This window comes from Schistocerca gregaria, chromosome 5 (genome assembly GCF_023897955.1).
Source record: "Schistocerca gregaria isolate iqSchGreg1 chromosome 5, iqSchGreg1.2, whole genome shotgun sequence".
NCBI classification, from domain to species: Eukaryota; Metazoa; Arthropoda; class Insecta; order Orthoptera; family Acrididae; genus Schistocerca; species Schistocerca gregaria.
Window position 1 is genome coordinate 174,268,378 of NC_064924.1, and position 25,353 is coordinate 174,293,730.

At 38.5% G+C, this 25,353-nt stretch overlaps 1 protein-coding gene across 1 annotated transcript in view; it reads left to right on the plus strand.

Moving 5' to 3' along the window:
* Nucleotides 1-9,534, plus strand: part of LOC126272447 (macoilin) — a 136,913-nt gene extending 127,379 nt beyond the window's left edge. The window contains exons 13-14 of the mRNA XM_049975322.1: nucleotides 5,574-5,748; nucleotides 8,677-9,534. Of these exons, the coding sequence (XP_049831279.1) occupies nucleotides 5,574-5,748; nucleotides 8,677-8,912 (411 nt within the window). The 3' untranslated portion in view covers nucleotides 8,913-9,534. The remainder of the gene's footprint in view (nucleotides 1-5,573; nucleotides 5,749-8,676) is intronic.
* The last annotated feature ends 15,819 nt before the right edge of the window (nucleotides 9,535-25,353 follow it).

A 25,353-nucleotide genomic window follows, 5' to 3' on the forward strand; every position in this document is an offset into this window, starting at 1 on the left:
ATTTAGTTTCCTAGTCTTTTACTGCCCCTTCTTTCTGTTTAATCACATCATCTGATTATGGCTTGCTATAAAAACTGGAACTGTTTATGATACCATTTGTGTTACTCAGGGCTGAAAACTAATAAAAAATCATTGTAGTTTTAATTTAAATTAATAATATAAATGCCTGGTTAGTAATAACATGTAACACCTTGAATGAATATCCTCTGTATAACAGTCATAATTAAATATGGTATCATTGTGTGACATATTCTTAGAGACATTGTAGTACTGAAGGCAAGAGTTGGAGATTTGATACATGGTGACATAAGCGTAGTGAGATTTTGTTCAGTAGTGTGGAAGAGAGAGGATCCATTTTGTATGTGTGAAGAAAATAGTGTACAGGAGTCATTTCAGGATATTATAAAAAGTGCATAAAACAAAATCATCAGAAATATAATTATACCTGTTATAACCATTTTAGTCATGAGCTTGAAATTGCAAATTGTTCCAGAACCCTGTACATCTCTGCTGAACTTGCGACATCTCTGCTGAACTTACGCTATTGTATGCACTGATTAATACCACAAACCATGTCATCAGAGTTGTTTTGTGGTTTCTGCAAGATCATATCCAAATTGAAAGCATCATTTTTTGTTGTAATCAACTTTGAAAGATTATTGTTCAGGTACAATTCTTGTATAAACTGCAGTTCTCTCTGTCATCCTTGTCTTGAAGCACTCTTAAATGGGTTAGACAAATGCAATCAAGCTTGTATTAACAAAGTTATGAAAATGATAGATTGCTACTCACTGTAAACATGACACATTGAATTTCAGACAGGCACAACAAAAAAAAACTGTTACGCATTTGAGCTTTCGCCCAAAGCTGTATTCAGAAAGGAAAACACATACACATTCATGCAAGCAAGCACAGTTCATGCGCACATGACCTCTATCTCCAGCTTCTCCAACTTGGATTAACTGAGACACTGATCTGTGCTGCTAGTTGTGATTTAATTTTCTCCAGTCTGACAAATTTTAAGCATGCTCAGCTAGAGTGACTGGTATGCTTAACTTTTACAAAGTTGTTATAAATTTTGTTCTTGTGTATATGTTCATGAATCCTTGTTAATTGTGCTCCAATATAGCACAGAAAAGCACAGCTGTGAGCACCATAGCACTGTAAAACAATTTATGTTGATCAATGGACTGGTTAACATAAAATGACTGTATGAAACTGGTGATGCAGAATGCAATTGGTAATTATTTGTAACTGTGTAAAAGTGAATGGTTTACAAGAGAGATCACCTGCATATCTCAGCAATTTTGTACAAGTGGTAGTTATCAGCAGGGGCCATACAGAGAGTAAACAGAAGGGTTTGCACAATGTGGCTTAGACCACACGCTGTCAGGGATTCTAGTTGTATATGAAAACTGGGAGACATTATTCTTCTTAGGTGTTTAGCATTTCTACTGCTATTCTTCCTTTTCAGTGGAGTGTATTTAACTTTATAGTTACTGAAATTGGCTTTTTAAGAGAAGTTATCTGTAGATGTCCAAAAATATGCTTAAATATTTGGCATACATGGTGGTTATAATTAAACTTTCATTACTTGATCCAGTGTATATGGAAAACTATTTACTGCACCCAACTTTATAACAATGATGTTCACATTGTGTGTGTTCACACTGTGCGCTGCAGGATTTGCATTGTTAGTAGCATTAGTGTCCGATTTGCTGTTAGGCGCTGGTGCTGGTATGTTGACGTAGGGTTCAATCAAAGGAATAAATATGCATTACAATTGCAGTAAACATAAGTCTAGTCAAGGTTAACAAGGCTTTACTCATAGAGCTGTTTTACCGAAACAACAGTAATAGTGCTGCTGCTCTTCATGGATATCGAAGCATTGCTGAGGTCACTTGCTCACTTGTTAATAAATTTGGAGAAAACTGAATCACTGGCTGATACCTCCAGATTGTGTGACCACTAAGATCACCTGATTTGAACCCCTGTGAATTTTGGCTGTGGTTTTGCCTGAAGATCAGGATTAATCCACAGGACACTAACAAATGTTGAAGGTTGAGGGTTAGCATAGCAAGGAAGATAGCCAGCATCCCACCTGAAATGTTTCAGGCTGCAAGTGAGCAATCTTTAGTGTGGTTCCAGGCTGTTATGGATGCAGATGGTCATCACACTGGGCAATGTTCATAACCTGGAACATGAATATGGCATACAATCAACAAATATTGTCTTCTCTTGGGGACATTGAAACGTGTTGCTTTCAGTAGTTTAGTCATTATTTTTCTTCCACTGTTCATGGGGGCTTTTTCAAGTAGTGAAAGTTTAATTATAACCACCCTGTAATAAGGAAGCAGGTCAATCACAGAAAAGTATTAACTTTTAGTTTGATTTTTTGGAACAAAATTGTTATGGAGCATCCAACTTCCACCAAAACAATGGAAAAGACAAGCAGAGATGGTGGTATCAAAATAAAATAATCTTGACTCTCTCTCTCTCTCTCTCTCTCTCTCTCTCTCTCTCTCTCTCTCTCTCTCTCTCTCTCTCTCTCTGTGTGTGTGTGTGTGTGTGTGTGTGTGTGTGTGTGTGTGTGTGTGTGTGTGTGTGTGTGTGCGTGTGAGGGAGGGGGAGAGAGAGAGAGAGAGAGAGAGAGAGAGAGAGAGAGAGAGAGAGAGGGGTATGGATGAAGGACAGTTTGTGAATGTATGTGGGAAACAATATACCAGAAAGAGGTGACATTCAAAACACATTTCTGACACTGTTACAGAATCTTGCCGTCTGGTTGCGTGGGAGAACATATTTTAACCTCTAGACCATACAATGTTGCGTCCTTCACTTCACTTCACTGAAAATAAATTTCTGTAACCCTGCCAGCTTTTTGACAGACAATTACTTTGACTGGGACACACCAGGCAGCTTTGCGTAGTTGTTTTTCTGGGTCAGATTGTTCTTCTAACGATGTCTGAAGATTTGCCTTTATCACAAAAGATAAAGTATATAATGCTAATTATTCAAGAAAATACTGCATTAAGCATGTATGTTCAATGAAACACTGGGAACATTTTGAAAAACTGTTGAGTGTAAAAACTAACACTCACAATGCTCAGTTATACAATGCAAGATAGTTGTTTTGTTGAAATTCGACAGCCAGAGAACAATTATTAGTCACACATATTAGGAGAAGGTAGTTAAACTTTCAATATTTTAATGAAAACATATGTTTGTATATCAGAGTTAAAATAATCTTGAAGTTTACTGCAGATCTCACAACTCACAGTTCTCATGAAATTAATCACACAAGTATGATAGAAGACATAAATAATTACATGAAATGAAACTCCTGCGCTGAAATTTGATTATTATAAGATCAGACCAACACTGACCTTGTACCTGAAATGCCGAATAGTAAAATATACATGAAAGTAGTGGATACAGTCCTATCGGAACTTCACTTCATGGTCTCTCTTTGTAAACTGTTAGTCATTTCAATTGTAATTTGTGTTTGCCATGTCCTGAAAAGTATGTGTAGTGAAATTAGTATAGAGCTAAAGGTGAAGTGCTGGGCAGCAATTCGTCTTGAAGCTTTGAGAGTAGGCTTTGCGTCCATCTTCAAGCCATTTCTGGTTTTTGGCATATCTGTGACACTACACTCATTGACAAATCAAACAACCTGTGGCCATTAAAGCTTCTTTTCTGTGTACAAGAGGCACCCAAAAGAACCAAACTAATTTTTTGGTGGTCAGAGCTATTGTAGTATTGCATTTTGCCGCTAGGAGCACTTAAAGTGTACATTCCAGAGTTATGAAGCCAAGTGCCATAGCTGAAGGAATTCAGGACTAGTTTGGGCAGTGCTTATAGTGGTAACTACTTAGTGTGATAGTTGTTTTTGCAATATTGGAGAGTTTGGAGTGATGAAATTATGCTTTTTTTCTCAGAAAAAGGGAGGATAGAAACCCTTGAAATTTTAAAAACAGAATACAATACAATGCTATGGGGAAAGCTGAAGTTTTTGAGTAATTTTCTCATTTCAAAAATGGTGAAATGTCAGTTGATAGCAGACCTCATTCTGGTTGCCCTTCCATGGCCTGAATGCATGAAAATGAAAACATTCATGCAATCACCAACAAAGTTCGACAACATGCCATTGAAGAAATTGTGGAGCTGTCAATAGTGACCTGGAGTTAAATGCAGCAATTTGTGACTGAAGCTTTGGAAAAAAAAAGGTGACTGCCAAATTCATGCCACAACTGCTGACTGCTGAACAAAAACAAGGTCGCATGGAAGCATGCTGTGCTTGGAAAGAAGAGCCCTGAAATGATCCAAGCTTTTTGTCAAAAATTATCCCAGGCGACAAAACTTTGTGCTATGCTTTTGATCCTGAATCAAAGCGAAAATCGAGGCAGTAGAAGAACTCAAACAATACTAACACATGACCCCCCCCCCTTGCTGATGTGAGAGGAGTCGTCCATTCAGAGCGTATTCTACAGGAGAAGACAGGCTTTCTGCGTGGAAGTTTTGAAAAGATTGTGTAGCGGAAGTGGCCTGGTTTGTGGCAGTTGGATGGCAGGCTTTTCCATCTTGATAATGGCTCTGCTGACACACACCGCTGTCTGCATGACAATTCTAAAATGGTATGATTCCTGTTCCCCAGCCCCTATACTCATCCAACCTTTTCCCATGCGACATTTTATTCATTTATTTATTTTCTTCTTCCTAGAACAAAAAGAGGCATGAAAGGAAATTGAAGAAAATGAGACGAATGCTCTGCCAAGCATCACAAAAAATAAATTTAAACAATTTTTTGAAAATGGAATAAAAGATCAGACAAGTGTATTAGTGCAAGTGGACAGTAATTTGGAGGGTATTGGAGGTTGTGTTTAAAATGTGAAAAAGCAGTTTGGTTTCTTTTGGGTACCCTGTCCTATGTGTTCAGTACCTGCTGATAATGCTATTGTGTGTAGAATATATGCAAAAATACTGGATATGAGCGTATCAGAACATCACTTTGAGTGTGATTGATTGTGTCTCTTAGTAAACTGTTAGCCACTTCAATTATAATTTGTGTTTGTCATGTCCTGAAAAGTACATGTAGAACTAAATTTGAAATGTTTGTCAGTAAGTCTTCTTGAAACTATATAAGTAGGCTTGGCAACTCTCTTCAGGTCCAGGTTTTTCAGCATCTCCGTGACACTCACCAACAAGTCAAACAATCTGTGACATAAGTGCTTCCTTACTGTGTATATGTTCAGTATTTGCTGATAGTGCCATTGTGATTTGCACAATTTTACATTTCTGAATATTTGAAACAAGTTGCTAATTGTTGCACCACTTTGAAATTTTTTCAAAATGTGGCTAAATATGTGTACAGCTTTTTTCAGATAGCACTTGCTTATAAATAAATGCATCATCTGAAAATGTTAGATGTCACTGTTGTTATTATCTGTCAGGTCACTCATATATAACACGAACAGCAAGGGTCTTATTGCACAGCAGAGAAAGTGGTATACAAACTGATTTTCACTCTTATTGATTCCTTGTGAGTAACATGTTGGTTTACTATTCTTTTGTTGCAGACATTGCGTCAGTACAAAGAGACACACAATGAGTCTGAAATACTTATGTCTGCCCTTTCTGCAATGCAAGATAAAAATGCACATCTGGAAAACAGCCTCAGTGCAGAAACTCGTATAAAGTTAGATCTCTTCTCAGCATTAGGAGAAGCGAAACGACAGCTGGAGATTCGAGAAAGTAAGTAAAGGGTGGTTTATATAGAATTTGAAAAAATTTTGCTACTTTATTGTCTGTGTCTTCTCATCCCATTAGGCTATCTTGATAAGTGTTGTTTTGGGAATACCACATAATATTGTTGGTTGTTAAAAGCGTTTGACTGGGTTCTGAAAGTATTTTTGTACTTTGAGAAGAAACATAGTTTACACCGAGAGTAACTATTTTGAGGGAATTAAATATAAATGTCAGATATACTATCCATTTATAGAAATGCAGTATGTTTCTATAAGAAGAAGGCAGAGTTGATACTGTCATAGTTTCAGGTTTCTTTTGTGATTTACGTGTGAAACATAAATAAAAATGAAAAATTAAGTAATTAGCAGTAGAAGTAATTGTTGCTACTAGAAACAATGCTTGTGTCATGTATTGAGCACAAGAAGTCTTAGATTATTCCTTCCTGAGCTCTGCTTTTAAACAATAGGGAATTGGTTAGAAATCTTTGCTGAGAAAATTCAACAGATGTAGTGGAAAAGAAAATAACAATATGTGAAAATTCAGAAGCTGGAAGAACAGGCAACAAGTGTATCAGGAGTTCATCTGAGAACAGTGTGTACACCTCATCTGAATAATACTCAAGAATCGGTCAATCTGATTACCTTTTAAGTTACTTGGTCCTTAGATGCATGCTTCCAGGATTGTTCCAGTGATATGAAGTATGATATATCAACTACTATATTGTCACATGTTAGTTTCACATTATATTGCGTCCCATGTTTGTCATAATATGTAAGGTATTCAGAAAGTAAGTTACACACATTGTCCCACACTAAAACCATTGCACAACAAGAGCATTGTCAGAAGCCACAGAGTTGTGTGTAGACACAGTTCTAATGCAGTTCAGATAACACATGCATCACATTTTGCAAGCGAAATAGCATAAAAAGTGGAAATTACTTTAGAATTGTAATATATAGGACATTAAGAGTCTTGTTAGCAGCACACAGATTCACATCAAAATTCTAGTGATGTATGGACCAAATGCAGTGTTCCATCCAGCTGTACTGAAATGGTTCCTACAATTTGACCAAGGTCTCACAGATTAGTGTGATACTGATTATGAAGGAATGACATCGACCACAGTTAAGTGTCTAGGTGATGGAGGAACTAATTCCCAGCAATCACAGAGTGACGTTACCATGGGTATTGCGCTGCGGATTGCATCTCTACAGGAAATACTCATTCCATTAGCAGAGCTTGTCTACAGAATCGTAAAATGTGCTAATGCGCTGTTCTGTGATCACTGTTACCTGCTCACAAAGGCACAAGGTTTATGAAATCTCTGATCTTGCTCGAGCATTACTCCATAGAAGACAATGATTTCCTAGGCCACAACATTATGGACAACTACACATGGGTCCATCACTTCACACCTGCAACAAAGTGAGTGAATTTCTTCCACAGAGGCAACAAGTTGTGGCTCAAATTCTAAAATCAAAGTTGTATTGTCAACAGAGGAGGTTATGACAACCTGACCAAGTAAACAAGGGATAGGAGCCATGAATTGTGAGCACCTGTGTCAGAATGTTGAAGAAGAAGTGTGTTGATCTTTATCACCAATCTCTGCCACCACTCGAATGTGCTAAGAAGGATGGACTGGGGCGACTTGAATTTTGGCCACAGTAATCAAATGTTAACCCAGTATCTGACTAACACGTGTACAACTAACTCCTCTGCCAAGTATAATGCCTTGTGGCAGAAAAGTCAGTTGCAGAACTTCAAACTGATATGTTTCCATTATTTTGTGCATGCCCTGGACATGGGCAGTACTGCAGAGGGAGATGATGTATGTTCAACATTTGCTATGCCACAGGTCATAACCATCACCAAAAGTCAATTCATGCCAATCAAGCATACCATTCTAGTCGATCTGTGCGGAAAACCTCATTGCCGTACTCCTGAAATCGTACAGCTGTTCTGTATCGCCAAACAGAGATATTAGCTGGTCACCTAGCTGCTGAATTCAGGAAAACTAAGTGAGGCAACCATCTATGGAGATGAGGATGTCATAGATGAAAATCCTCCATGAATGGCAGTTGCCAAGATGACAGGAACTCTCTCTGTGGCCAACCATTTTTTATTTTTTTTTATGTCAAATTCTTATCGTTGCCACCTAAAGAAGACTACTTGTATGTTTCATGATAAGCAGTTGTGCTGAAGATTACAAACGAGAAATATGTCCAGCTGATAGTAACATGTGTTGCAAGAATAACTATCAATCAACAGAACAAACATACCTTCAAATTTGCCATTTCAGCAGAATGCAGTCATATTGCTCTAGGGTGAAATTTCTTGCAGGCATCACGAACTGTCAAACTGTGGAAGAACAGAGCTTCAGCCTGATGAAGCTATTCTGACAAGCATACTTAACAAATCTGTTTGCACGGCTATCCTCTGCACCAAGGACAGAAATATTTGTTTTAAATATAAAAAAGAAAAAGCCTTTCCTTGCTGCACTGTATTTTATTTCTCCCAAAAGTGATTCATCTTTTTCACTTTAAGACATCACCAGTAGGATCTAGAATGATAGAGTTCTGTTTCAATATGTATAGTTCGCGTCTCTTCTTCTTCTTTTTTTAAATAAGTAATTACTTACAGTTCTTCGCATTTTTGTTTGGCATCTGCGTTTCCTCTCCTCTGATCACTTGGTGGAGGTCGCACTATGGCTCTGTTTATGAAACAGAAGCATGTTTTTATGTTCCGAACTTTTTTCTTCTCACTTTTCAACTTGTTTGTCTTTATAGTTGTAATGCACTATCAATCTTCTGTCAGTAGTTAAAGATATTCGATCAAATGTGTATAATTATTGTGGTCAGGCTTACAGGATTTGTATCTTAACAATAAAGCCTCATATAATACAGTAAAAAAAAAAAAAAATTTTTCTTTTTTCAGATGTCATTCGAGCTCAAGAAAAAGAAATCGAACAGCTGAAATGCAAGATTGCACAGGTTTTAGCAATAATGCCCACTGATTCATTTGGTCCAGAGCAGCCTAGTTGCCCTGGAACATCAAAACTGTGTGTAATAGACACTCAGAGCTCGTGTGTCACTTGCAATGTCTCTAATTTAGATCCGAATGCTACTGCTTATACGCCAAAGAACAGTCTTATAGCTTCCACTAAAGGGTGAAATGTGATATGAATGTTTTGGAATTGTCTTTTAGCAATGTCAAATTCTTAGTGTCTTTATTCTCACAATTTTTGTGTTGTGAACAATCACAGTAAAATTCTTGAATAAGTACTACATCATTCTGAAGAAATGGAAGTTATTTAATACTAGGAAAGCTTTTTATAACATCAGTTACCAAAATCTTTTGTCTTTTTTTATTAGTTTTTCGTTATTTATACTTACAGAGACTGCATTTTGTTGAAACAGCTGTAAATAATTTTGTAAGAATTTATCTTTTTTCCATTATTTGCACTGACGATAGATCATTTGTTTTTGTTTTTTGCGAGAATGGACTGAACTTTTCTATGTTTCTTTTTATTAAATTTTTCTTTGCATAAAAGAGTATTCTCTTTTTCTTATGCAGAATATCCATACACAGTACACAGAATGTTTATCACAAGATGTAATGTATATTTAATTCGTCCAATTGACTTGAAGTTTGATGCTTCAAATTTAGGGGCAACTGTAAGCTTTGTCCAACCAACATTTGAGATGTAAACACACTCAGTGTTCTCTTTGTTGCACAATTCTTTGTCTGGTGTGTAAAGAATTAGTATCTTTGGATTAAACTCTTGATCATCACCATATGCTTATTACTATATCTGCAAAACTCCCAAGTGCAAATACAGACCACTGTGGCAAAGTCATAATCTCGTATCCAAGAATATTGATCACAGAATCTATTAAGAACAGTGTTTATGACACAACTGATGAGATATATTTCTTCATTGAAGTTTTTGGTAAGTGAAGAAAGAACTAATTTTTCACACATATCTGAATTTCAATGTAAAATTGAACTTGGTAGTAAAAGTGTATAAGTTAACATGTTGAATTGAAACACATTCAGGTAAAGTACCAATAAGTAGCTTATGTCTTAAATTACAGTAGTTCAGAACAAAAATTTGCATGCTGCACATTAAGCGTTTTTATTTATCTGTGCACTTGGACATGTTTCACCTTAGTTGCAAGGTGTCTTCTGTGGGTGTCAGATCAGCATCTGATTCTTTATTTCTATGCCAAACAGCTTTTCTCAGGTGGCAAACTGGTTGAAAGTCTGCAGATTTCCCTGTGGTCACTGTTTTTAACGTAAACCACGTTAGTTGACATTTTCTGTATGTCTTAAATGTCCAGTGTATCAGACTTAATACATTGTTTAGGGTATTTTTATACCTGCTTCATTGTGGAAGTTTTTTACTATCTAGCACCAGAAAGAAGTGGCAGTGGCAGTGGTGAGTATGGCGTAGCTTTCATTTTACAGATTGTAGATTGCTTGCATTACTGTTGTTGCCAGATGGACAAGAATACTCCACAACTGCTGCTAAGCTAACTTCACTGACACTGTATGCTCAGTGCTTCAACCTTGATATCAAAACTGACTCCTGACCTGTGCTAGTAAACAAGTAATAATGTTGAGCAAGTGATCAAGGGTCACATACAAGTTAAGAGCCATAAGACATGAAAGGTAAGCTGAGAAAGGAGAAGATAGGATCATAACCTATCCCTGATATCATTCAATCTGTACACTGAACAACTGTTAAAAGAAGCCATGGAGAAATTTGGAAAGAAAATTAAAGTCAAAGAGAAGGAATAAAACCTTTTAGATTTGCCGATGACATTTTAATTTGGTCAAAGGCACCAAAGACTTATAAGAATGGGTGGACACAATGGATAGTGTCTTGAAGAGAAGTTATAGGATGAACATCAACAAGAGTAATTGAATGTGGTAAAAATTAAATTGGGCAATTGTGAGGGAATTATATGAGGAAATGAGGTGCCAAAAAGTAGTAGAAGAGTTTTTATGTTGAGCAGCAAAGTAACTGATGATGGTTGAAGTACAGAGGTTGTGAAATGCAGATGGATAATAGCAAGAAAATTATTTCTAAAAAAAGATAAATTTGATGACCTTGAATATAAATGTCTTCCTTTCCTAAAGGTATTTGTCAGGGGTGTAGCCTTGTACGGAACTGTGACATGATTGGTAAACAGATGAGACAAAAAGAGAATAGATACATTTGAAAATGAGGGTTACAGAATGCTCAAGATTAGGTCGATTGAGCGAATAATTATTGAAGAGGTGCTGAATCAAATTAGGGAAAAACAGAATTCTTGGCACAACTTGATTAGAAGAAGGGACTGGTTGGTGGGACAAATCCTAAAGCATCAAGTTACTGGAGCATTGGTAATGGAGGAAAGTGAGGTTGTTAAAAATGGTAGAGAATGATCCAGACTTGACCCTGTAATCTGGTTGAAGTGGATGTAGGTAACAGATTAAGAAACATGCACAGAGTAGACTAGGCTGAAGATCACAACAAAACGATTTTGACATTTGTGAAGGACACAAATACACCACATTTAATGAAAGATATGGTACTGGAAAACAGTATAAGCAAACTTATATTTAATTTTTTTATTCTTCGACGAACTGTGCCAACTTAAATCCATCAACACTTGCTAAAGGTGTGTGGAGGCAATACAGTAGGAGTGAGCAGTGTGGGGTGCAGGTACTGCATTTCAGTAGTGGTGAAACAGATGTGGACGACAAGACACCTACTGGTCGATCTTGCTCATATGCCGTCCCTCCTAATGAACAGCATCTTCATTATCTCATTCATGATGGTTGGCAGATTATGGACAGCAAATTGTCCACATAGCTGAATGTTGGCTGTAATATGTTAACATGAGTTGTTACGCAAATTGTGTGAGAGATGAGTTCCATGGATGCTGATAGAAGACTAAAAAAAATCATCAAATGGAAATCTGTTGCACCCGTGTGGACCAATTTTCTGATCACCACCCCCCCACCTGCACCTACTTCGTCACTGGAGATGAAATGTGGCATCACCACTGTGCTCCGGAATCCAAGGGTCAGTCCATGGAGTGGTGTGTGGAGGCAACCAACAGGGATGTAACTAAGCAGTAGTTTGAGACTCCATGTGCAGGCAAAGGGATGTGTGCAGTCTTCAGGAATAGACAGGGCTCTTTTGGATGCCTTTGAGTCTAAAGCAATAATCAATTAAAAATGCTACAAGGTGACATTGGAAATTTTGGGTATTCAGCATAATCAGTCAGGCCAAAGGAGACGAAATTCCACTAGCAGCACGATAACGCAATGCCCCACAACAGTTGTGTGACCATGGAACTCATTGCCAGATTTCGCTGGTTTATTCCACTACATTCCTGATTTAGAACTTTCTGACTTCCACCTCATTGGACAAATGAAATAAGGACTTTATGACCAACATTTTCCACATTTAGATGCTGTCATCGAAGCTGTCAGTCAGTGGCTAGCCTTAGATGATTCAGCGACACCTCCGAGAAAACAAGGCCAACCAACAGGGATTGCGACGTCACGACAAGCGGCCCAATTTGGCGATAGTATATTGCTGTGAGTGGATTGATTTCAAGTGTCGAGCTGTGAGTTGCTGAAAGTGTTATTATTTTGATACATCTCTTTCACCACCGCAAAGTACTTGTCCGTTACACTATGCAAAGTACTTGTCCGTTACACTATGCAAAGTACTTGTCCGTTACACTATGGTGAATAAGTGCTATGTATCGGGCTGTACTGGCCACTACCAAACTGAGAAAAAGATATCTGTGTTCAGATTTCCAAAGGACGCTGAACTGAGGAAGAAGTGGACACATTCTATTCGACGGCAGAACTTCACTCCCTCTGAACGTTCAGTGGTAAGTTGTACTAAGTTACATTATTAACAAAAAAACCGAAGCTAATTTCATAAGAATAAATTACAACTACAAAGACTCCACTCTTTACTTTCATTGAAAGTATTGTTTAAACGATTTTTATTGTTCCGATTTAGAATGTTTGAGTATGTATTAACTGTGAAGTATGTAAGTTAACGTAAAACTATAGTTAACAAAGTAAGCAGTATATTTGATTTAGGCTAGCAGTTACAAATGCAAAGTTTTTTCGTTTGATGAGTAGCATTTTTGCATTAGTAACAACAAAACATTTTAAGGTAGTGTTAAGTACTTATCTCACATTGTGTCAAAGATGTGCGGCATACTTCTACTAATGTGAAATCTTTATATCTTAAGTACAACTAATTAATTTCAAAATTATTTTGGAACAATTTTCTTTTCATTTCCTTTCCAGGTTTGTCAAGGTCACTTCAGAGTGACCTGATTCTTCAAATCACAGTTGACCAGAAAACAGGGAGAACTTTGACATTGCCTCTAGAAAAACCAAGACTGAAAGAAAATGCAGTGCCATGTTTCCTGCCAAACTGTCCCAGTTATTTAAGCTCAAGACAAGATGTTCAGTGAGATCCCCCAAGACATAGAAGACAACGGCTAGAAGCAGATGCCTTAAGTAAAGCTATATCTGAAAGTATAGAAACAGTTTCTGCACAAAGGGAAAATGACAGTTTTCAAGATTATAATGAGAATCTTATATTAAAGAACACTGTATATTGTTCCTCTACCTTAACTTGGAGAAAACTCCACATGATATTGTATTTAACAGTTTGTAGAAATTTTAATGTTAAATTGTATGTAAATGGTGTTGAGATTGTTGCCAGCACACTTCCAGAGAAAGTTTGCAGTGTAACTGAAGTAGAAAATGTGATTAAGCTGTGTACAGGCTATTTTAGTGACAGGGAAAGTGATTTACACATGTCAGTTATTCACTCCCTTGTTGAAGCATTACCAGTGAAAGAAGGTAAGAGGAAGGTTGTTTCATTCTTGAGGTCACAGTGTGCATTATGTCTTCAATCCAAGGCACACCATAAATTTGATCCAGATGTTTTGATTCTTTGTTCTGTGTTGTTTACAATTTCTCCACATGCTTACAAGTTTTTGCAATCATCTGGTTTTGTCATTCTACCACATCCAAACACATTAAGGAAGCTTAGTTGTAATGTAAGCCTGAACCCAAGTAATCCAAATTTTTTAAGTAATTTGAAAGATGAAGTTTCATGTTTGGAACCACATGAACTGTTTGTTCCCCTATGCTGGATGAGATCCACATCAAACCATATGTAGATTATAAAGGGGAGGAATATTACTGGAATAACTTTGGATACTGCTGAAATAGCAACCAGTGCACATGTATTTATGATTCAGAGTATTCAAAACAGTTGTACATGTATTGCCTGTGAAAAAACTGAATGGAGAGAGCTTGTTTAGTGTAGTAAGAACTTTAGTAGTAGATATAGAAGCAGCTGGCTTTTAGGTTGTTTCACTTGTTACAGATAATAATGCCATTAACAGAAAATGTGTTACATACTTTGCAAATCCACCACAAGCCAGTTTTGTATACCCATCTCCTACAGATGGTAAAATACCAATGTTTTTTCTACCTGACATTGTCCATATTTTTAAGTGAATAAGAAACAGCTGGATAAATCTGAAGAACCACAGGCAAAAATTTTGTTATCCAGATTTTGATAATTCTGATATTGTTACGTATGCATCTTTTGCTGCACTTAGAGAAGTACATGACATAGAAAGCCAAAAATTGTTAAAATATGGTTATGGGTTGTCTGTGAAAGCCTTGTGGCCTTCATCTTTAGAAAGGCAAAATGTTAAACTGGTGACTCAAATATTCAGTGATTATATAGAAAGTAGCATGGTTGAGTTGGGGCCACTTCATAGTGTAGAAAACTGGGAAGGTACCGCTAAATTTATAAATCTTATTAGGACTTGGTGGGGGATTGTCAATGTTAAAGCACCTCTGAAGGGACTTCACCATAAGGAAGAAATGCAAAAGCCTCTGACCAATAAAGCAGGAGACATATGTTACACTTTTCTTGATAAATTTCCTACTTGGTTAGATAAATGGAGAAGTTCAGGGCCAGGGAATGGTAAATTGTCTATGGAAACACATACAGCACTTCGACTCATAACATATGGCTTAATGCAAGTAACTGAATACTGTTGCAAGGAACTAAACATATCATATATTCTGCCAGGTAAGTTCCAGACTGATTCTCTGGAAGAAAGGTTTGGTCTATATAGACAGTTATCAGGATGTCAGTATCATATCTCACTTAGGCAGTTGTTAGAAACTGGAAAGAAGCTTAGACTCATGACTGTTTTAGAACTCAATGTTCACCCACAAGAGAAGCTGAGAATTGTAGAGATGCATAGTTGTGATGAAAGTACTGAGAGCAGTGTGAATGGTAGTGAATATACCTTTAATAACAATATCAGTGGAGATGATTTAAAAAATGTTGAATCTGAACTCCCAGTTTTAACTTACATTGCTGGTTTCTGTTGCCACTCATTGATTAGGAAACTTCAGTGCAGTGACTGCACAGATTTTTTGATACTGGATAGGTCAATGACAACTGAGAAACAGTTTAATTTAATTAGACAGTTGGACAGAGGAAGTTTGAAATTCCCATGTGAATTTCCTGTGACAGTAGTTACGTACAGTTACGTGACTCTACAAAAGTTGTTGGCAACATCATCGTTCCTGAAGCTGCTGAATCAAGAGCAGTAGCAGCTGAACTAATTTGGAAAATAATTATGGCTGCTGATCTGTTGTGTGAAAGGTCTTGTCCTCAGCACACTGTATCAGAAATGTGTAAGAAAATTATATGGACCGCTATAAATATAGTACTAAATAATTTTTGTAAAAAGAAAAATGATGAAACTTCTGTGCAGTCTCTCCAAAGTTCTAAGAAGAGGAAACTTCTAACACTATGCCACAATTTTGAAATAACCTTTTTTTAAAATTTAGTATCTTAAATCTGTATTTTATTGCTACCTCCTACTGAACTCGTGAAGTCCCCAACACAAAATGTTTTACTCATTGATGAAATGTGTTTTGTGTAAAATCAAATGCAAGTGCTGTACAGCATCTTCAAAGTACTAAGAATCAAAAGTCTACTTCTTAATGGCCATAATTCCACAACATTTTTGTAATATTGCTTAAAATACATTGCTTGCTCCTTGTCACTAACCTTCAGATAAGTATACTGCTTTTACCCTTTAAATGAATGATGTTATGCTCTGTCAAGTGTTAAACCAAATGTAAGTTCTCTTCAGTTTCCTGAAAATTGTAAGAAACAAAACTGAAACTAATTTTATTGCTTGGCATGAATTGATTGCTACCTGTCATTAGCCTGCATCTGAAACCATAGTAAAAAATTCAGAAACTTCTGACTAACAAAGTAAGAAATATGTGGTACAATTTCCTGGATAAGTTCATTACTTGGTTGGACCAATGTAGAAGTTTAAAATTGCAGAATGGTAAATTGCCCCTAGAGAAATATACAGCACTTAGGCTTACCACATATGGCTTAGTGAAGATAAATTATTACTGCTGTGGAGAACTAAATATGTCATATATCCTGCAAGGTAAATTTCAAACTGACTCACCAGATACTGGTAGCTTGTGCACCCACATAAAAAACTGAAAATTGTACAAATGGATGATGATGATGGTGCTTCATTTTGATATGTCAGTTATGATGATTTTAAAAATATTGAAACAGCCATACCAGTTTTAACATACATTGCTGGTTTCTGTTGTCACTGATTGCTAAGAAAACTCCATTGTTTAGAGTGCGCAGATGTCATATTCTGACATCCAATGTTTTGCTACTTCAGTACATTGCTATGTCAGGCAAAGAAAGGCTTAATAGTTTAGTATCGCATCAGGTGGCCTTGGTTGTTCAACTTTCTTACTATATGTGATATATGCCGACTTCTAGAACTCCTCAGTACCAGAATGAACATCAAATTGTCAGGTTTTCTAAATAGAAAAGCACTTTGTTAGTACCAGGCAGCAGTAATGAGACTTGTAGTTGGTGATTTCTACATGACAAAGGAAGTAACCTGTAGAAAGACTGAAAATGGTAAATAAAGAGAGCCTCAGCCTTTTCTTACATGTAATGCACTTCATTGTTTTTCATTTCCTACTAATCTTACCTATAACATTTTTTAATATCGTTTCTAGAAGAGTATCTTCAATAGCAGAGTGAACTTCAAATTGTCAGGCTTTTCTTAAAGGAAAGAGCAGTCCCTGAGTATCATAGTGCAAGACAGAAGGTTGTGTTCGGTGATGTCTATGTTAAAAGGAGAATATTTGATATCTATCCCTTGTTTCCATTGTTTATTACTGGGGATACACTTGTAAAAATTCATGAAAAGAGGTCACCATGAACAAATGAGTAAATTCACAATAGTCAGGTGTCTTACGAGATAAAACAAACTCTTGTTACCTTATTGTAAACGAAAATTGTGAGGGTTTTTCTATGTATGACAGTGTTTAAGATAATTTACTTGCAGTGTAATGGCTTGAAAATGTTAAGTCCTGCTGTCAGTTAGCATTTGTCACCACCTGTAGCGAGTTTTAAAGCTAAGTAGTGTTCTGACAATTATAAAATAGTGGCAAAGTTCCTCAATCGATTAAACTCATTCCTGCCCCTATATGTAATCGGTATTTCGTTATGAACCTTTATGATGTTTACGAGAATATATATAATTTGGTCTTTGGTTCGAATTATCAATTAGTTCGCTCCTTTCTGTATGACGGACAGAAGATCGTTACCATCAGGCACGTCTATACTGGGGTGTCCGTGGACTGCTGCGTTGGCTATGGGCCTAACATTGCTGCTTGGTCTTGTTATCCCGGGGGTGTCGATTCAGGTGTTTACTGGCTCTTGTTCCTTGTTGACAGAGTTGTATAACAGAGGACAGGACTGATGACCACAGATGTTAAGTTCCATAGTGCTCAGAGCCATTTGAACAGAGGACAGTGCCTATGAAGAAAAAAGGTAGTAGCTGAAAACAGCAAATTGGTAGACAGATTTTAGCATTAATTAATTCTTAGTTATGTATGTCACACTTCAGGTAAGTGTCCTTGAATTTTGGTAATAAAACTGTATTATAATCTACACCCCATTTGGTATTGCACTTTGAGCTGTTTCGGAACAAGCAACATTTGAAGCAGTACACCCAGTCTCCTCATTATGCGCATTACTGCATTTGCATGGAATATGGTAAACACCTGGTTTATGGAGCCCCAAGTCCTCTCTCACTGTACCTAATAGGGCACATGTTTTCGGAGGTGGACGAAAAATTCATTTAATGGTGCGTCAAGCCAGGATTCTGCAGATTTTGTTTGATACTTTTTCGGCATATGGCAGATACGCCGTGGCCTTTTCCTCCTCATCATTTTCTGTCTGCTGTGCTTGTACTATCTGCCTGAAAGCACATTGGATTTGTCTCTTTATCATATCTGTTCTTGAAAACAAGCTGAAGCTGGTTAAGCTACCTTGGTCAACTTTCTTCGTCTTTTAGTACTAGGGTCCTGTGTACCACTGTATGTAGCACACCTTCAAACTGTGAAGGATGATGGCAGCTGGCAGTGGGAAGATACAAATCAGTGTGAATGGCTTTCCTGTACACACTGTGTCATATAGTGCCATTCATTCTGCACTTGACAAACACGTCCAAAAAGAGGAGTTTGCCATTCTCTTCCATCTCCATGGTGATTTTGATACTGTGATACAGACACTGGAGGAACTTTTGAACTCTTTCATTCCCATGTGGCCACACCACAAACATGCTGTCGACATATTTGAAATTACGTGTTGGCTTCAGTGCAGCTCTTTCCAGAACTTTCTCTTCGAAGTCTGATGACAGATGGCACTGCATGGCGACACCATCCATTTGTTCAGAATAGTTACCATTAAACAGAGAGAATGTTGATGCGAGGACAAATTTGAAGATATTGGCCATTGTCAGGTTGAATTTTTCCCTGATCAACCTGAGGGAATCGGCAAGTGCCGCCCTGGTGAAGAGGGATACGATGTCATAGCTCATCCTAAGGTTCTGACATCAGTGTATGGGCATAATACTGCTGTTAGATGTTTGGCCAGGTATGCCGTGTTACTTACAATAGGAAATTGAGGAACATCTCGCTCCCCAACCTTTGGTAAGCCATAGAGCCTTGATGGTGCAGCAGGTTGTGGTTGAAGCTTCTTGATGATTCCCTTCAGCAGGGACTGGTGCAGAAGTTCAATAGTCTTTTTCTTCACTCGGTTGGGCTGGCCTCCCTTCAGTTTTCTCTTTGCTGGATCCTCAAGTAGTTCATACATTTTGCTCTGACAGTAGTAGTAGTAGTACAGCAGCATTTCCTTCGTCCTCTGGTGGAATGACTATTTCAGAACTGTTCCGTAGTTCTTGAATGGCAGCTCTTTCCACTTTCATGATGTTCGTTTTCAGTGGGATGGCTCTAGTGAGTGCACAGCATGTTTACCAATGTACATTTTCCTCATTGTTGCTGGGAACCACTTGTTTTGTACGATAGATGAAATCTGTAACAGGTATAGCAGTCAGTGTTGCAAAGTTGAGGACCTTTTCCAGAACTGATTTTGACACATTGTCAGTCTCTTTCCCCCATGAGGTGGATTACAGTTAGTCGTTGTTCTTCTTGTTGTGGCTGTTGTTCTCCTGGCTGCCAGGTGTTCGGACTTGGAGACTTGTTTGAGCATTGTGTTGAGATCAGTTCACATGAGGCCAAGAAACGACATTGACCCACTCCTAAGAATCAGGTGACAGTAAACAAGCCATCTCTAAGTGGAGTGTGAGGAATTCCTTTGATGTATCCAGTTGCCAACATATGAACTAGATCCTTTCCCTCACAAGTGCCAGTCTAGCTCTTGTAACCCTTGGGTGGCTGCAGTTTTTATATGCAATCCTCACGAATGTTGATAGTATGCTGTGACCATGGCACCCCATCAGGAAGGTGAGAGAACTGAGTAGACACTCTTTCTGTTGTGAAGTATATCGTGCTTCTTCAGTGTCTGATGCATCTCCTCCGTGTAGAGGAAACTTGAGTGTAATCTTATGCTTTCCTTGTCAATCAACTTTGTATTCCAACTACTTTCCACAAAACTTATTAGTTCTGACTGCTGTTCTGTTGCCTTTCAGGCCTGAATTTCGTAAATATGTTACAGAATTTAAAAAACAAATAAAAACTTTAATATCCCTGATACAAGGCAAAAGGAACAGCTTTATATTCATCCAGTACAGACATGAGATAATGAAACTTCCACTACAAACTGTGCTATCAAATTTACAATAGTATTGCACAAAAGGTAAAAATAACATCTTTCTCACATTTTGTAAACCCTACGAGCATTCTTCTGAATCACTGCTTCTCTTCAGCAACAGAACTTTTAGAACATTTGAAATATGACACACTCGAAACAATACAGTGCAGTTACCACAAGTAGTAGAAGCTCTTTTATGGTCATAACAAAAAATTCATCTATTTGCTGAAACAAACCATTTTCACACTTTATGTAGGCGTTTTTATGTGTGTGTGTGTTTTTACTGTATCCCACAAACTGGAAAGATTATTTGGATGCATCGATGAATGTAGTGTCAGGCAACCTACAATAAGCTAATTTCTTTCTGAACTCACACTGGACGGGACCTTCTCTAGTCTCCATTGTCAATGAGAATCTAGACTGCTTCCTGGATGTGACAGAGACCTTTTTTCTTGTGTCAGGAGGGGGTTGGTCGTGGATTAATTTGCAGTTACCACACCTCTAGTTATAGGAATAGGTCACCTATCTTTGGAGTAACAAACCTTCTCAGCCCAAAATCACGTAAAATGACAGAACTGCTTTGAGAACCCTTCTGCAGTAATTGAGTAACTCTTACACAGGCCACCAGCAGAACCAGGAGCCAGAACAGAAAAGAAAAAGGTTTCCTCTATCTCTTTTGAGGAGGACAAGAAGAAGAAGGTGCTCGGAGAGGAGGAGGAGGAGACAAAGAAGAAGGTGCCTTAAGAGAGAAGAGGAGACCAGGACTAGCCCAGCAACAGACAGCATCTGCAGACAAGGACACCCCGGAAGGTGGCCAGGGACAGTGCAGCCTCAGTAGTTGCGGACGAACTGCACCGTAGGCAAGAAAGACATCCTAAAGAGTAGACAGGGATGGCCAATGGCAATGTGAGGATACGGATGATTGTGCCAGGGCAGCGGGCAGCATGGGGTTGTCAGAAGGTGTGCAGAGGTAGTGCAGTGGCAGCGACAGTTGCAGATAGTGGTGCAGGCTGCAGATGGCACGAGGTTTTCCAGTAGCAATGCAGGGTTACAAAGGCAGTGCACCGGCATCAGAAACAACAGACAGCTGCACAGGTAACACACGTCGTGACGGTAGCCAGTAGCAGCCACAGAACAGACAGATGTCCCAGGTCGTGTCATGAGGCAGTGGAAGGCAGACATCGGTGGTGAAGGACACTGCCACAAGGGCAACACTTCACAGCAGACTGTACACAGCAGCAGTAACAGCATTGAGAATCCCAACAGTGAGTTAAAAGACCAGACAGAGAGAATGTTTCCAGTGCAGGCTCTGATGTCTCTGAGTCACAAATTTGGCCATTCATTAGTTTGTCAGATGTGCTAAGATTAATACTGCAACTGTTTGGTGGTACTAATAACACACTAAATGAGTTCCTTAACAATTGTGATCTTGCATTTGAACTTATACACCCAGAACAGCACGATACCCTTTTTTTAAATCTGCTTAAACTAAAGTATTGGCTCAGCATGTAACAAAACTTAAGTCAGAGATCTAAGCACCACTTGGCAGGATGTTCATGCCATATTAGTAGAAAACTATGCTAGTAAAAGAACACTTAACTCTTATGCATGTCACATGTTTGCGAGTCGGCAAGTACATGGGGGAAGTATAGCTCAGAGGGTCTCGACGTTGGATACCATACAACACCATTCCAGAGAAGCAGTCAGAGGTACCACGTGAGAATTGGAGCTAGAAGGAAGCCTTGCTCTCATTTGAAAGTCAAGTCAAGCAGTTTATCTGAGGGATTTACAATGACAGGATAAAGACAATAGTGTATGCACAAGGGAACAGCTAATGTTACCAGAGGCCATAGAGATCACTCTGACAGAGGAGTGTGAGAAAAAATGATCGCCTGAGCTGGTGGTCTGTGCCCCGGACTGAGAAGAAAGCCACCATATGTTTCATGTGTGGGAAAGCAGGCCATATGGTGTGAGAGTATCATTCAGATAAAAGAAAAAGAAAGGTGTGGCCAGTTATATCAAGAAAAGGCAGGGAAACTGACCATATGGTGTGAGAGTATCATTCAGATAAAAGAAAAAGAAAGGTGTGGCCAGTTATATCAAGAAAAGGCAGGGAAACTGACCAATCACAAGTAGTGAGCTGCTCATAATGTAACTTGCAACTCATAGAGGCCCATATGTGCATCTGAAGTCTGTAATGTGTTTTAAATGCAAACCAAACAGTCATTTTGCGAAGGACTGCCCAGAAATCATTTGCCATGCACAAAATGCACGCAGAAGAAGTGAAAGCCAGGAAAACTAAGTACCAGTGTAACAAAGCAGTAACCTTACACCTTATCTGGAAAGATATTAACAGTCAACTGCAAAAGTAAAAATGAGAGTATACAAGTGGAGTCTCAGGATGGCATTATGAATTGCCTGTGATTTCTAGTGGATAGCAGTGCACAGACAATCCTACTTGGGAGAAGTAACTTGAGAATGCCACAAAGTATAATCCAGCCAAATGTATTAGGATTCAGGGAATCACTAATATGGTTGCAAAGACAGGGGTAGCTGTAACCTCTGAATTAAGGACGAGAAACAGAATGCAAGTGAGGCATCTTTTCCAGTGGAACTTCCACTTGATGGGCTGAGACTTTTTCATAGCACATGGAGTCATAATCAATTATGCCACCAGAAGCCTTTGGATACAAAGGGAACGTATTGAAGTGAAGATGGAGCAAGAGTGTGAGCTCTGCCCGCTGCAGATTGGTATTAGAAGTTGGAAACTTAGTATTATGCTTGTGCAGGTACAAGAAATCAAAAACTCTTTCAGAGAAACCTCAGACACGTAGTGAAAGGCATGTAAGGAAATGAATACAGAGTATCAGGGTGAGCTCTGCTAGTGCATTGAAAGAAAATAGAAGGTTCTTGTGAGAGATGCTTAAGCACAGAGCGAGAAATGTGGAAAGGTACAACAGAACCAAGCAACAGGTAATGCTGAAGAGAAGCACAGACAAATTGTTTCAGCGTTAGCAAATTGACCCTGAGAGAGGGGCTATCATCCTGAAACAGGAAATCACCAAGGGCATGTATTTACCTGAGGCATTAGTAAAACTAGAATCAGGAGAATGCCTAACAAGTGTGCTGAACATCCCCGATGAGAGTGCGTCAGTAGACTGCCCATGGGTCATAACGGAAGCAGCTCTGGAGCAGACATCATTACGGAAATTGTTCAGCGTGAACTGTGTTGATAAAAATAAGCCACAGCTGAAATCAACAATAACTGTACTAAAGGAGAATATCTGCACGAGTCATCTGAATGCGGAATAGAAGGGAACAATCATAGAGTCATGCACAGCGACATTTTCCATTTGCTGGGAGACATTATCTTACACGCATAGCATTGTGCACTACATTAAACTGCTACCGGAAGCTAGGGAAATACGTTCACAACCCTAATGAATACCACAAGCTCAAAAGGAGGTGCTTCAGCTATAAATTGAAAAGCCGTTAGAGGATGACATTATAGTACGAAGTAAAATTGGTTGGAATTTTCCCTGGATTTTAATTTAAAAAGAAGATGGGTGCCGGTGGTAAGCAAAATTGGCGAATAGTCATGGACTCTAGGCGACTTGACGAGATCTCCCTAAATTCAATGTATCCATTGCCAAGAATAGACAGAAATCTTGACGGTCTAGGAAAGACAAAGTACTTCTTGACTTAGGAAAGGGCTATTTCCAAGTCTTATTAGATGCACAGGATAAAAAAAGGACGGCTTTCAGAATACCATATGGGCATTACAGGTACTAACAAATATCCATGGGTCTTAAAACAGCTGCTATTTACATTTCAGATGTTAATGAACTCCACTTGACAGGGCTACAAGGTGACAAATTGTGGCAATATTAGACTCCACAATTTAAAGCTAGAAGTGGACAAGTGTGATTTTTGCGAAAGGAAGCGTGCTATTTGGGCCATGTTTTACCAGAAGTAACTTCAGCAAAATCGCAAAGCCAGTACATGAATTATTAAAGAAATAAGTGCCTTACACCTGGGGTGCCGAGCAAGATAATGCTTTTCAGCATTTGAAAGAGAAGTTGATCAGTCCACCTGTACTACAATAACCAGACTTTGAAAAGTCCTTCATAATTACCACGAGCACTAGCCAGTCAAGTATTTGAGCGGTTTTATGTTGCATAAAAATCAGAAGCGACTTACCTGTCGCATAAACCTTGAGGATGCTGAACAAGGCAGAAAGAAGGTATAGTACGAATGAGAGGGCAATGGTGGCCATTTGTTGGGCAGTTAAATATTTTATACTGTATTTGTTTGGAAGATAAACCCTTAACAAGGATAGGAATACTGTACATGTCTCCAACCCACTCTGGAGAGGGGCTCAGAGAGAGAGAGAGAGAGAGAGAGAGAGAGAGAGAGAGAGAGAGAGAGAGAGAGGAGGAGGAGGGGGGGGAGCGAGATCATGATGTGCAACCAGAAGGTGACAGCAACTTAGCTCGAGACATGGCAGAAACGGAAGCTGTGGCACGTGTGAGGGACCAACCATCAGTCGTCGACAGTGGAGCTGTTGGCGTGCGCGAGCAGGTAGCCTGCATGGCTGACAAGAACAGTAAAAGGATTAAAAAAACTGCATCAAGTATACAGAAAAGTATATCTAAAAACTAGAGACAGCTGAGTCGGAAAGGTGGAAAAAATGAAAGCGACTGAAAAAGCCACAATATTGAAACAGTTTCACAATTCTCCCACTAGAGGATACCAAGGTATAGGAAGGAACTATGAGTGAATAAAGCAGTACCGAGAATGGAAAGGTGTGAAGAAAGATAGAAGAATATATTGGAAAAAGCGGAAGTTTTCAAAAGAATACACTCACTGGGAAACACACAGAGATACCTCTAGAGATCACAAAAACACCTAAATATGTTTATGAAAGAGTGACATTGATATGTAGGTCCATTAAACCAGATGGTCAAAAGGAACACACACATCCTTAAGTTTCAGGATGCACTGACGAAGTTTATGGCAGCTGAACTCATTGCAAGGCAAGATGCCGACACAGTTGCGATGCTGTTAGTTGAGACCATTATACTGAGGTATGGAATACTGTAGACATGGGAAGTAATTTCATGAGTGAGATATGAAGAGAGTATATAAACTACTGCGTATCAAGAAGTTACCACACTCAAACAAGCAGAGTGTTAAAAGAGGTCACATGGAACTTTAACGGAGATGAGATGTTGTGATACTATGTAAATAGAGGACAGACAAATTGGTACAGTTGGGTTCTATTCAGTTTTTATGTACACTACTGGCCATTAAAATTGCTACACCAAGAAGAAATGCAGATGATAAACGGGTATTCATTGGAGAAATATACT